The following is a 13,249-nucleotide window of genomic DNA, read 5'->3' as shown; positions in this document are numbered from 1 at the left end:
ATCATATGCAGCAATATACTGTATACATCAGGGTGTCAGATTTAGCGGCATCTCTAGATGGAGCTGTTTATTTTTGGGGTTTTATAGAGCTTGGACATTTTTTTTTAGTCCTAGCCAGTACTGTGTGTTTCTTGTCAGCCACAATGACGTACAAAGTGGCATTATAGGGCTGTCACTTTGGACCGTTGAATTTTTACGGAAAACTATAAATGTTTTTTGTTGGTTTAACATTACCTTTTTCTCCAGGCAGAGGAATGCTCAGGGATATTGGCCAAGGCGAAGGCTCTACCCCTCAACCTAGTTCATCTATTAGCCCACCTTTTAAACCTCCCGAATGTATGCATTTAAGTAGTGGTGATTCAGCTGTTCATATTGGAAGAGCTAGGTGAGTGAAGAAATATACTTTATGATGCCAAAAAACACCCTTCTATATTTAGCACTTTTAGGGTACGGTCACACTTTGCGTATATACATCGTATTTCATTATGTGCAAAATCTGCTGCACATCAGGAAATACACAGCATATTCTCCTTTAAGCAGACATACAGGGCTTCAGCACAGCAACTCTGTGTGCGCAGTGAGGTTTGGAGGCGGCCCACGCATCCCAGTCATAGCGGCACGGTGTCCCTGCCTCAAACCTTACTGCACACACATCACATGGCTGCCGTTGGGAAGCCGTGTGTTTGCTCCCAGGAGAATACACAGCAGATTTTAAGCAGCGTGAAATTCGCTGTGTATGCGCAATGTGTGACCCTACTATTAGTATGTATAATTGTAATGTAAGGCTTGACGCATAGCACCATTTTTCATACGTGGTTGTTTAAACAAGTCTGCTATTTTTACTATTTTCCTAGTTGTGTTTTGTACAGCTAGTACAATGCTAAATCTCTATAGGGGAGATTTATCACAACCTGTGTAGAGGAAGAGAGGTGCAGTTGTCCATAGCAACCAATAAGATCGCTTCTTTCATTTTTGTGAGGCCTTTTTAAAAATTAAAGAAGCGATCTGATTGGTTGCTATGGTCAACTGCACTGCTTTTTCTCTGCACAGGTTGTGATACATCTCTCCCTATGTGTACATTACAGTGTGTTCCCAGCAGTCACATACAGCTGAGGAGGATGGTCCAGTCTGACAAAGTGATGCAGAAAAACACTTTTAAGTGTAAACCTAATGACACTTGCTTTTCCTGTGACAACCAGTGTTGAGGATCACGAAGATGACATTGTTTATTACTATTTACAGCATCACAGATCATAGATATTAGCATATATGTAATCATGTATATAAGAGAGATATAGTAAAGCTGAGTTTGTCATGTAGCACAACTCATACCACAATGGGGTTGTACATTAGGTTGCTGGTAACTCATAAATCAGCATCACCATGGCAAATTAAACACAAACAGCAGTTTGAACTCAACGTTCGTACGTATAGTATAGGATCCTGTTCATGGGGATCCATAGGGCTGTAGAAGAGCAGCACTGGTACCCATGATGCTGTTCTCAGCTGAGATCCCATCATATCTCCCATTATCCACTCCTCGCCAGGCCCCATTCCAGTGTATGGAGGGCTGTGCGGCCTGTGAATATTTTACTGATGCATATCTTATCTGAATGCAAAACATCATCTACCATACTTGCCTTACAACTACTTAAGTATTAATACTGTATTTTCTCTGTTCTTTTCAAGATTTCCAATGAGCTCTGCAGTTGGTGAACAGTCCATGCCAATCTTTCCTGGTAGGGGTTTAGGAAGACAACAAATATCTGCAGTCCTAAGCACACCAGTTCCTAAAGTAGGGGGCTTATCTACTGAATCCTCAGTAAAACCCGAGGAAAGGAGGTGAGAAATTGAGAGAGCAATGATATCTTGTGTTCTATATCTAAGCTCTGTCCGACCTCCAACAGTTAGCAGATAAAACTACAACGTCACAATTATCTGTATTTAACACACTTAACCCTACTTTTTACCCCATTATGTCCCGTACCCCTACCTTAGATTGGTTCCAAGAATGTGTCGAACGCAACCTGATGTCTTATTCCAGGAGTACATTGAGCGACAATAGGATTTCCTCTCATCATAATTTAACAGTTGAGGAGAGGACAGCACTCAAACAACTAGGGGACATGGAGGTTGTTATCATTCGTCAGGTGGACAATTGGGGGGGGAGTGTCATAGTCATTCTGGACAAGGGTCTGTATTATAAACTGAACAAATGTATGTTGAATAATTTCAATACATACAGGCCCTTGTCCAGAAATCTGACTAATGATTTTAGAAGGGAATTAGAGAGGCTTATTAATTCAGGGGTAATTCATGGTTTCTTTTCTGAAAAACAGTCTGAATACCTGTTTCCTTCTGACCCTGTTATACCCATCTTTCATTCCCTTCCTAAAACACCCCAAAATGTATTCCAATCCCCCCCCCTTTCCTCCACCCTATAGTGGCCGGCATAGCCTCCCTTAATGAGAGACTTTGTTTGTGGGTTGATGCTATGTTACAGCCCCTAATTCCACAAATTCCAGGGTATATAAAAGATACCAAGCACTTGTTGGGTTTGCTGGACACAGTGAAATGGGAGAATGACTTTTCCTTGGTCACGGCGGACGTGACATCACTGTATTCAGTTATCCCCCATGATTTGGCAGCAGTTTTGTTAACTTGGTTTTTGACACCTATTCACATTATGCAAGTGACCTGCAGAGCTTCATTGTACTGACAGTTGATTTTTTATTGGTTCATAATTTTTTTATTATGAACCAATAATAAACCAACATAATGTTCGAGAATGAATTCTATCTGCAGACCACTGGTGCCTCCATGGGGGCGAAGTTCTCCCCCTCTCTTGCTAACATTTACATGTATTGGTGGGAGAGGGGGGACTTTCTTCTCCCCCTTTTATGTCATCTATTCACTGGTACGGTCGCTATATAGATGATTTGCTGTTCATATGGAAAGCAGACTTAATGACCGTAGGAATTCTCCCTGTACCTCAACACCAATACATGTAACCTTCGTTTTACTGTTCATTCAGTGGTAAAGTGTATTTTTTGGCTCTGTGTCTATGGTGAACAGGATGAGGCTACTATTTTCACTTCCACTTACCGGAAGGATACTGCTGTTAATTCCATCTTGCATGCTTCATCCTGTCACCCTAGACATGTTACCAAAAATCTACCTATAGGTGAAATGAAAGAGCAATTGTAGTACCGATTTACAATTTGAACTTGAGGCAGATCAAATCTCTAGCAGTCTTTCGGCTAGGGTTTATCCGTCATGGAGTATAGAGAGAGCTAGGAACATAGCAAAAAACAAGCATAGAAATTCACTCATCTCTTTCCAAGGTACGAAACACACACAGATTGCGACTGATTCCACCACTATTGTTTTTGTAAACACAGTACAGTGAAAATTTTACAGAGGTATGTGACATTATACATTGTTATATGCCTATTGTGATGTCAGATCCTGCTCTGTCACCAGCTCTCAAAACCGGTTACAAATGTGTTTCAAGACAGGCGCCTATTATCGGCAAATTTATTTCACCTAGCCTTTCCAATAAAGAACTGTGGCTAAACCCACGTGGCTTAATTTTCTGGGCTCCTATAAGTGTGGACACAAAAAATGTATTTGTTGTGGGATTATGGCCGATGGTATGTGAATTGTAACACCCCATTTGTCATCTATCTAATATCATGGGAAATTTGTCAAATCCAATATGTGGGGTGTACCACTAACCCATATATTTAATGATATATTCCGTATTTAATATCGTTTCTTGCCATGTATATTCACATTTATGTTTTATTCATTCTTATTTTCATCAATATTTATTTTTTCAAGCCCAATCTGCATATTTAATACTTATAACGACTATCATGATATTTTTCATCCATGATGGCTTGTTTTTTCTACTGGGATTATGCACCTATGCCATATTATGCTGCTATTTCATTCAGATTTACATCTATATATTTAGACACTTGTCTACATTATTGCGTCTTTTTTGGCTCATTGTGTAATATATATATTCAACATATATGACAATTGATGCATATTCCCGTAGTTTTTTGCTGGTTTGTCACAAATACATTTTAAAATCGCCCATGTTTTGCATAATCAGAGATTTTCAGAATGTGTGGTTTTATTTTGTTTGTTAAACTTAGTGCTGAGTTATTTTTTGCTGTTTTTGCTATTTTATATTAATGTTATTATGAGACATATTTCAACAACCATTTGGATCAACACGGTGTGTATCATGCACAATTTGGTTATTTTTGTTTTTTACTAGGTCATATGGGTGGGAGGTCTCGCCGGTCCGGCACCACAGGTGTGATTCCACAGGTGTGGACTAATAGGAGAGTATCCTCCCCTCATAAGGATAGCATGGCAGTCTTACCACTGTATGAGTACGGCCAGGTGCCGGCGGCCGAAACATGTAACCATCATGCATCTACATTGTACTGCGTGCTTGATACAATAAACCGCACGATCTGCTTTGATTACATTGCGCTGGACTTCCATTTCTTTCTTCTAAAGAATATTGTAAGATATTTAGTAGACTAGGCCTTCAGGGCTACACTGTTTGCACAACTCCCATTAAAGTCAACAGAAGTTTACGCAAATTGCTGCTTTCAACTTTTCTGACCACCCTTGGCCCTTCAAACAGGCAGAAGCTGCCCAGAAAAGCTGGAAGAAGCGAAATGGGACAACCCCTTTAATATATCAAGTCTGTGAAAATACAGATTTGCATTTATTAAATTTTTGTATGCTACTTCATTTGAACGTAAATACATTCTTTGACTCACAATATAGGTAAGGGTAAGGTTACTTCTGTGTCACTCACATGCATTTGTTGTATACCTCAACCATATGAATAGAAACAAGACCGATTTAGCTTAATGTTGCATACGCTTTTATCGTATATTTTTTCTTTGAGGTATATGTTTTTATATGATTGTACACATTTTAAATGTACACTTTTTATTTGGTTATATGTAAAAACCATAAAACTAGCAAAAAAAAAGAAAAGTATATTTTTAAATGTGTACACACATAGAACTATACCACACCATAAATCACTAATACACTTGTATGGGGGGGAAAAATGTATGCAATTTTTTTGGTGGTAAAGAAAAGTAATGTGTGCAGATCTTTTCTATACTACAAAAAAAAATTGTAGACAATCCTACAGGGGATGTAGTCCAGCATATTTGACTACGTTGGCATAATGGAAGTCTGACCAGTATTGACCAAGGCATCTGAATTGTTAATTGCGAGCATCAGCATGATTGCTGATGTCCGCCATTACCGGCGGATCCCCTGCTGCTGATAGCAGCCGGGACCAACTATGCTTGAAGAGAGTGCAGCTCCTGCTATAGGAGCTCCTGTACAGGACATAAATGTACATCTAGGGCATCAGGACGGACATATACGTCAAATGTCCTTTTAAGGAGTTAAACTTATCTAGTGGCGCACTGCTGTGAAACTGCCCTAACTGTGAATAATACAATATTTGTAGCATTTCTGTTACAGGTCTCCAGTGAGCTCTCTTGCTGCAGGAGTGTCACTGCCAAGCTTTCTTGGTAGGGGTTTAGGAAGGCAAGAAATGACTCAAATCCCGAGCACCGCACCTCCTGGCAGAGTGAGCCCTCCTGCTGAAACAGTTGTCAAAAGAGAGGAGAAGAGGTGAAAAAAGGAATTAGGATATTGAATTGTTTAAAATTATTATAATCTTTTAGCAAATAGCTATAAATTAACAGAACACCGTAATTGGTATTTTATCTTTGAGATGATTTACATGGTGTGTTTTCACAAAACTTATTTTTCTCGGTCGCTCTTCATTTGGGTACACCTATACTGATGGGTATATGCTTTTGCCACTAGGAGGCGCTGACACTAGGAAAAAAAAAAAAGTCGGCTCCTCCATGGCAGGATACACCCGCTCACTGGGGTAACCAGTTTTAGCTAGTGTCAGTAGGAGGCAAGACACAGGTCTAGGAGTTCCTCAGACCTTGTCCTTTTTTATTATTTTCTAGTAAGGGCTGTTTAGTTTGGTTTTTATCTCCCTTTTATTTCCCTTTTTTCAGGTGGGGGTTCAGGAGCAGGATTCTACCTGTTCCCGACAAAGGGGCTCGGAACATAAGAGTATGGACCATCAATCCCTTATCGCCAGCGCCTGTAGGTTGTACCCTGGGTCCGGGTCCCCCACTGCCCCTGCTCTCCCTGCTATATTAGCCTGGCATGACGCAGCGTGGCCTAATGCTGGCTGAAGCCGTCAAGGTGTGAGTATGCCCCCCCATTACCACCCCCCTCTCCAACGAACGAGCAGTAGTAGCCCTGCTTCTGGTGCTGTTTATGGCAATTAGGGTGGGAGGCTTGGCAGTGGGTGGGATAAAAACTACCTCTCGGCACTACCTCCCTGGGGTGCTCAGCCGGCCGGAGTCCTGGGGGCAATGGCGGCACGTAGCTCCGCCCTTCTGTCCCTGAACCAGTGCGTGATTCAGGAGCCCAGGCATCGTCGGTTATGGCGGCACATGGCTCCGCCCTTCTTCCCCCTCCTGTACCAGCGAATGAACCAGGAGGTCAGGCAGCTCCTCCTCTCCAGGTTTACGCGCTCCTTCCTACGACTGGCAGGTGCTTAACCGCGGCCGTTCTTCTCTGCGGCTCCAGCAGCGTCTAGCTCCTCCCCTCCACCATTGTGGGGGTCAGCTGCGCTCCTTAGTAAGAGTGGAACCATTGCCCTCCCTGTGCTGTGGCCCAGCAGGAGCTTTTCCTATCCGGCCTACTCAAGTCCCTGGCCCCAGAGCTGTGGAGTGGCTTAGCAGGCGCTTCTCAGTGCTCTGCTCTGAGCCATCACTGCTCCTGGGGCTTCCCGCTTGTGTTTGCCCTTACTGTTCCCATGGTGTGGGCCTCCTAGCCCTTCTCTCTTCTCTCTTTGGGTACCTCGCGGGCTGAATCAGCGCAGGGTGACTGGCTTCCCACGCTTCCTTCCTGACAATTTCGTAATAATGAATAAACAAAAAAACAAAACAAAAAAACACACACATATATATATATATATATATATATATATATATATATATATATAAATATTTATTTCGCCCTTGATTGCCTTGCAGCTTATGAGCTCCCCCTTGTAGCAACCAATTGCTATGCAGTTAATATTTGTTTTTAATCAGTTTACTATCTGCAGGGTCCCTTTCCTAGGTACTGTATTGGGCCGCTTTTATTGCAACATTGCGTCTGTTGCGGTATGTCTTTGGTGCCCCTATTTTCTGCAGGGTTCTCACTCTGTCAGGGAGCATCTGCGTACCACCGTGGCGGGTTGTTGCCAAGGATTTCACCATCCCTTGGAAACTGCCGGGGATATATTCAATGCCTGTTCTCCCCTACCACTAAATGACATACCGTGTGCAAGGGTTTTGGTTTCCTGGCGGACACAAAGGACTCTTTTGAGGTTCCTCCTCTTGTCAGGTCCACCGGCCACCCACCGAGGGGGGTGTTCTTGGTGTGTCAAACAATGTGATTCTCTCCTATTCAGGCTGCGGCATCCGCGGCTAGTGCTCCGGGTCCCCATTTCCAGTGCAAGGTCTCTGTGGCAGTGTCCCTGCATGGTCATGGATCGGAGCTGATATCGATGTCTTGCTTGTCACTCATCTCACAGCTGCCGCGTCCCTGGCTGTCATTCCGGTATCCCACTGCTAGTGTGAGGTGTCTGATGGAGTGACCCCTTGTCTACTATGGACTCATACCAGTAAGCCAGACAGTAGTCTGGTTTCCTACGCTGCCTGTCACACATCACATTGCTGATGTATCTGCAGCCGGAGTTCCAGTACCCCACTGCTAGTGCGAGGTGTCCGATGGAGTGACCCGTTATCTACTATGGACCCATACCAGTAAGCCAGACAGTGGTCTGCATGGTTTCCTACACCGCCTGTCACACATCACATGGCTGATGTACCTGCGGCTGGAGTACCGGTACCCCTCTGCTGTGAGAGGTGTACAAAGACGTGCCCCAGTGTGTCCTAGGAACCCTATACAGGGTGACGGGGATACAATCGACGGCTCCTCAGCCTCCCCTTAACTCTCAGGGGGGCGGGGTTTCTATCCATGGCCTCCCCTTCCCCCCACATGCGACAGAGGGGCTCAGTGATCGCCTATCTGTCTGTCTTCCCCTTTACGCCAGCACCTTGAGGTGTACTTGTTTGCCAGACTGTTTCCACCGCCGTCGGTCTCCCATCTCAGGGCTGCCGCGGGCAGGGCTAGGTTTCCCGTACCTCACTGCTGTATGAAGAATACGGATGGGGGGCCCTGCAGGTACTCGGGACTGCTGCTAGTCAGCCAGTCTTTTGTCTGCTTGGTCTCCTACTCCGCCAGGTCGCCCGTTAGATTGTCTGCACTCCGGTACCGCAATTTCTGTGGGAGGGTCCGATGGAGTGACCCTGTGCATCCTGAAATCCTATGCCAGTCGGTCAGATAGTTGTCCGCATGGCTCACCACTACATCGGATCAACTACCATACATTTCCCACACCGTGATTGGAAGTTCCGGTAGCCTACTGCCAAGGCGTAGTCCCGTGTGAGTCATCCCATGTTGCTCCATTTGCCCTATACAATACACCATATACTGGTTTGCAGGGTTCCCTACTTTACCAGGTCCCTCTCTTCATGTCTACTGTTCTCACGGCTGAAGGCTGGTGACCCACTTTCAATGTGTGGTTCTTTATGCGGGACCTGGTGCGGCCATAGGTCCCTATGCCAAATAGCCAGACGGTGTCCGCATGGTTTTCCAATACACCAGGTCACCTCCCCCTTTCCTGCCACTCCTGCGGCTGCAGTCTGGTACCTCACTTTCCATGTGAGGTTCCAACAGGAGTGTCTCTGTGGGTCCTTTGGACCTCTCATTGGACCTTTTATACCTGTTAGTCAGACTGCGTCTACATGTTTGCTGCACCACATGCTTTCTTAATCTTTTGCGTCTGCGACAGCGATCCTGGTGTGTAGCACCCTTAGAAGATGGGGTGTGGGTGTTTCCTGCAGGTTCCATGGACTTTCACAACAACAGCAGCAGCACTCTCTGTTCCCCTTTCTAAGAGTTCCTCGTTGGTCTGCTAGGGGTATGGTTGTGACACACCATTGGGTGCTGAGCCTGTCTCCATACTGCAGTTTCCTTTTGGGTCTGCTGTCTTGGTACCCTACTACTATCGTGAGGTATCCATGTCTGTGTCCCTACGTATGCCATGGTACCTCCGCACGGTTGGAGCCCACCTTTCTTTCTGTTGGTGGGGTGTACCTCGGGCCTTCCCGTTGTCTTGTTTCCACAGGTCTGTGGCGGTTGAGCAACTCTGTTCTGGCATGGGGCCTGGTGGGGCGTCACGGTCAGTTCAGCGCCCCCCCCCCCTCCCATGCCTCCAGGTATTTTCCTGGATTCCTGTGCAGGGTGGCTCAGGCACCTACTCTGTTGCCTTACACATGACTGGACTTACTCCGTTGGTGCCCATTTGCTGCTCCTACAGTACCTGGTGCACTTTGTCAATCCCCCTTCCATAGGGGTATGGGAATCAGGGGGCTTGGCATGGTCGGTGCCTAAGTTTCATCTTGACCACTCCTTGTTTTCCCCTGCACTAGGGGGACTATTTTGCTGGAGTTGGAGCCCTCTCTCTTCCCGCTATATAGGTGGGGTTTCTGGTTGGGTCCTTGTTTTTCGCTGAGAGCATTCTAAAGAGCCTTTTGCTGTCTATGCCTGTGTGCTTACTGCACTGGCTCTCTGTTTCTTTGTTATCTACTGCTGCTCATGCAGCCTTGGCACCCCTCTGTTTATGCAATCATGTATGGCTCGGCGACGGCAGGTCTAGCCACAGTCTGTCGTTTGGGTCCTGCCATTGCTCTTCTCCCCCCACGGCACAATCTCCCCAGTCAGGTGTGTTCCCTTTGACGGTGTCAGTTGCGCTACACTAATACCGTAGCCTTCTGGAGTAACGTTCCTGTCCAGAGCCTGGGAGTCTCACTCGGGTTCCCTTTTGTTTCCTCCTCTGTTCCCGTCCTGACGGTTGTTGTTTCAGAGTTTTCTGGTCCACTTGGACAGCTGGTGTCCAAGACCGGTTAGTCTCCTTGTCTTGGACACTATTCTGGGATGCTGTGGCGTGCCTTCTTTTCTAGGCCAGCCCTCCTGGTTCTTGGGGCCTTAGTGAAGGTTGGGGTCTAAGGCATGTTTAGCAGTCCTGCCCAGACTTCTCCACGATCCTTTTTATGGGGAGGTCTTTCTGTACCGCACTTCTTCTTGTTTCGGCACGGATGTTGTCATCTGGAGCGTTTCACGGACGTTGAAGTGGTTCCACCAAGGTGATTTATATAGGTGTCCCCTAATGAAGAGCGACCGAGAAAAGGAGATTTCTTTGTACTCTTTGGACTAAAATCTCTTTCTCATAGCCTTCATTGGGGGACACAGCACCCACCATTTCTGCATTTTTTTGTCCGGATATCCTTTTCGTTTTTTTTTTTATTTATTTTTTATCCAGGATTCCTTTCTAGGGTCCTTCGGACATATTTCTTTGTTGGCTTCTCCTACTGGTTTGTGACAAAACTGGTTACCTCACTTCCAGTGGGCAGGTATATACAGTGACCCCCCCCCCCCTGACCTAAGATGGCCCCGACATACGATCATTTCAACTTACGATGCTTTTGTATGTCGGGGCCATCGCATAAACGGCTATCCGGCATTGCAGACTGCTTCAGCTGCCACCGGATAGCCGTTTAAGGTGCCCCGTGTGGTCTGGTGAGTGTCACTCACCTGTCCCCGGCGCTCTGGACCGTCCTCTTCGGGATCCCCTGCATCGCTGTCGCTCTCCTTCGTCGTCATCACGTCGCCGCGCACGCCGTTCCGTCATCCAATAAGAGCGGCGTGCGTAGCAACATAATGACGGCGAGGAAGAGCGACGATCCCATGCAGCAGAGATGGTCCGGACCAGCGGGGACACCCCGGGGACGCTGCGACATCCAGGGCAGCGGTGGCGGTCTGGTGCAGCGGGGACAGGTGAGTATAACATCCTATACTTTTCATTGCACGGATCCCTCAACATACGATGGTTTCAACTAACGATCGTTCATTTGGAATGAATTACCATCGTATGTTGAGGGACCACTGTACTGCCAGGGAGGAACCAACTTTTTTTTCCTAGTGTCAGCGCCTTCTAGTGGCTAGAGCATATACCCATCAGTATAGGTGTCCCCCAATGAAAGCTACAAGAAAGAGATTTTACAGTGAGTACAAAACAAATCTCCTTATTTTCAAATCTTTTGGCAAAAATCATTCTTGCACACAAACAACTTGAAGTGAATGTATCATGTAAAAGGTCCATACACACAAAGAAATTATGATTGGATTTATTCAGAGCTGGATTCTGCTTGCAGCAGACTCCCATTGTCTTCATTGGGATTCTGCTGCTCTGTGCACACAGCAGAATTTCTGTGGCAGTATTTTATGGAATTTACAGATTCCGTGTAGCAACAACACAATTGAGTTCCCTTATGGAAAGTTCATAAAACAAATATGTCCGTACTCTCGGAGCTCCACTTCACTCCACTAAGCACACTGGATAAAACACGTACGTGGGGCGAAGATATACTGACTGCACGCCAACTATATTAAATCACAGCAAGTGAGTTGAAATTCAAGACATAACTCACGATTTCATTGGAAAAATCATTATTTTTTCATATTGCACAATGAACCTTTTTGACAGCATATTAGCAGCAGAAAATAGCAGCATATTCTGTCGTTTTACCAGTCATGGCACAACGTTTCAGGGGCGGACCCTGCGCATGAATAAGGAGCTCCACCCCTGAAACGTTATGCCATGACTGGTGAAACTACAGAATATGCTGCTATTTTCTGCTGTTAATATGCTGTCATAAAGGTCCTGTGGGACAAGCCGTTGTGCAATATGAAAAAGGAATTAAAGCCGGAAGAATTTTCCCAATGAAATTGTGAGTTATTTATTGTATTTCAACTCATTTGCTGTAATTTAATAAAGTGCAGTCAGTATACCGTATTTATCGGCGTATAACACGCACTTTTTAGGCTAAAATTTTTTGCCTAAAGTCTGTGTGCGTGTTATACGCCGATACACCCCCAGGAAAGGCAGGGGGAGAGAGGCCGTCGCTGCTGCTTCTCTCCCCCTGCCTTTCCTGGGGTCTAGAGCGCTGCTGTCGGCCCTTCTCACCCCCTGGCTATCGGCGCCGCTGCCCGTTCTGTCCCCCTGACTATCGGTGCCGGCGCCGATAGCCAGGGGGAGAGAAGCGGCGCCCACAGCCAGGGGGAGAGAAGGGGCAGCGGCACCCATTGCCGGCGCCGCTGCCCCGTTGCCTCCCCCCATCCCCGGTGGCATAATTACCTGAGTCGGGTCCGCGCTGTTGCAGGCCTCCGGCGTGCGTCCCCGGCGCCGTTGCTATGCGCTGAACGGCGCGGCGCATGACGTCAGTGCGCCGTGCATAGCAACGACGCAGGGGACGCATGCCGGAGGCCTGCAGCAGCGCGGACCCGACTCAGGTAATTATGCCACCTGGGATGGGAGGAGGCAACGGGGCAGCGGCGCCGGCAATGGGTGCCGCTGCACCTTCTCTCCCCCTGGCTGTCGGCGCCGCTTCTCTCCCCCTGGCTATCGGCGCCGGCAATGGGGCGCCGGCACCGATAGTCAGGGGGACAGAACGGGCAGCGGCGCCGATAGCCAGGGGGTGAGAAGGGCCGACAGCAGCGCTCTAGACCCCAGGAAAGGCAGGGGGAGAGAAGCGGGCAGTGACGGTCTCTCTCCCCCTGCCTTTCCTGGGGGTATATCGGGGTATACACACGCACACACGCACCCTCATTTTACTATGGATATTTGGGTAAAAAACTTTTTTTACCAAAATATCCTTGGTAAAATGAGGGTGCGTGTTATAGGCCGGTGCGTGGTATACCCCGATAAATACGGTATATTCGCCCTACGTGCGCATATTATACAATTTACAGATTCCGGACATTGCCAAAAGAATGAACATCCGCACAGACTACATTGCCTTCAATGAGGGCGGTCATAGCGCCAACTCATTCAGACGGTGCCTGCAGCACGCGGGATCTTTGTCCAGAATTTCTCCAAGAAAAAATTCCATTGTGCGCATGGGCCCTTACTGCTTAGAGTCAGACCCTAAAACATTTTTTTCAATGTTTTTATTTAATTTATTAGTAAACTCTTTTCAGGGACCTTCATGTT

General features: G+C 46.6%; 1 protein-coding gene across 5 annotated transcripts in view; it reads left to right on the top strand.

Annotated features, from left to right (window-relative positions):
* PIWIL2 (piwi like RNA-mediated gene silencing 2) overlaps nucleotides 1-13,249 on the top strand; it is a 204,614-nt gene that overhangs the window by 37,535 nt on the left and 153,830 nt on the right. For all 5 annotated transcript variants that reach the window (XM_056571072.1, XM_056571068.1, XM_056571070.1 and 2 more), the window contains 3 exons: nucleotides 247-385; nucleotides 1,690-1,842; nucleotides 5,536-5,688. In XM_056571072.1, coding sequence (XP_056427047.1) covers nucleotides 247-385; nucleotides 1,690-1,842; nucleotides 5,536-5,688 — 445 coding nt within the window. The remainder of the gene's footprint in view (nucleotides 1-246; nucleotides 386-1,689; nucleotides 1,843-5,535; nucleotides 5,689-13,249) is intronic.

The sequence above is a fragment of the Hyla sarda genome, chromosome 4 (genome assembly GCF_029499605.1).
Source record: "Hyla sarda isolate aHylSar1 chromosome 4, aHylSar1.hap1, whole genome shotgun sequence".
Lineage (NCBI taxonomy): Eukaryota > Metazoa > Chordata > Amphibia > Anura > Hylidae > Hyla > Hyla sarda.
The sequence above is the reverse complement of the archived record's forward strand: the minus strand, read 5'-3'. Positions and strand labels throughout refer to the sequence as shown.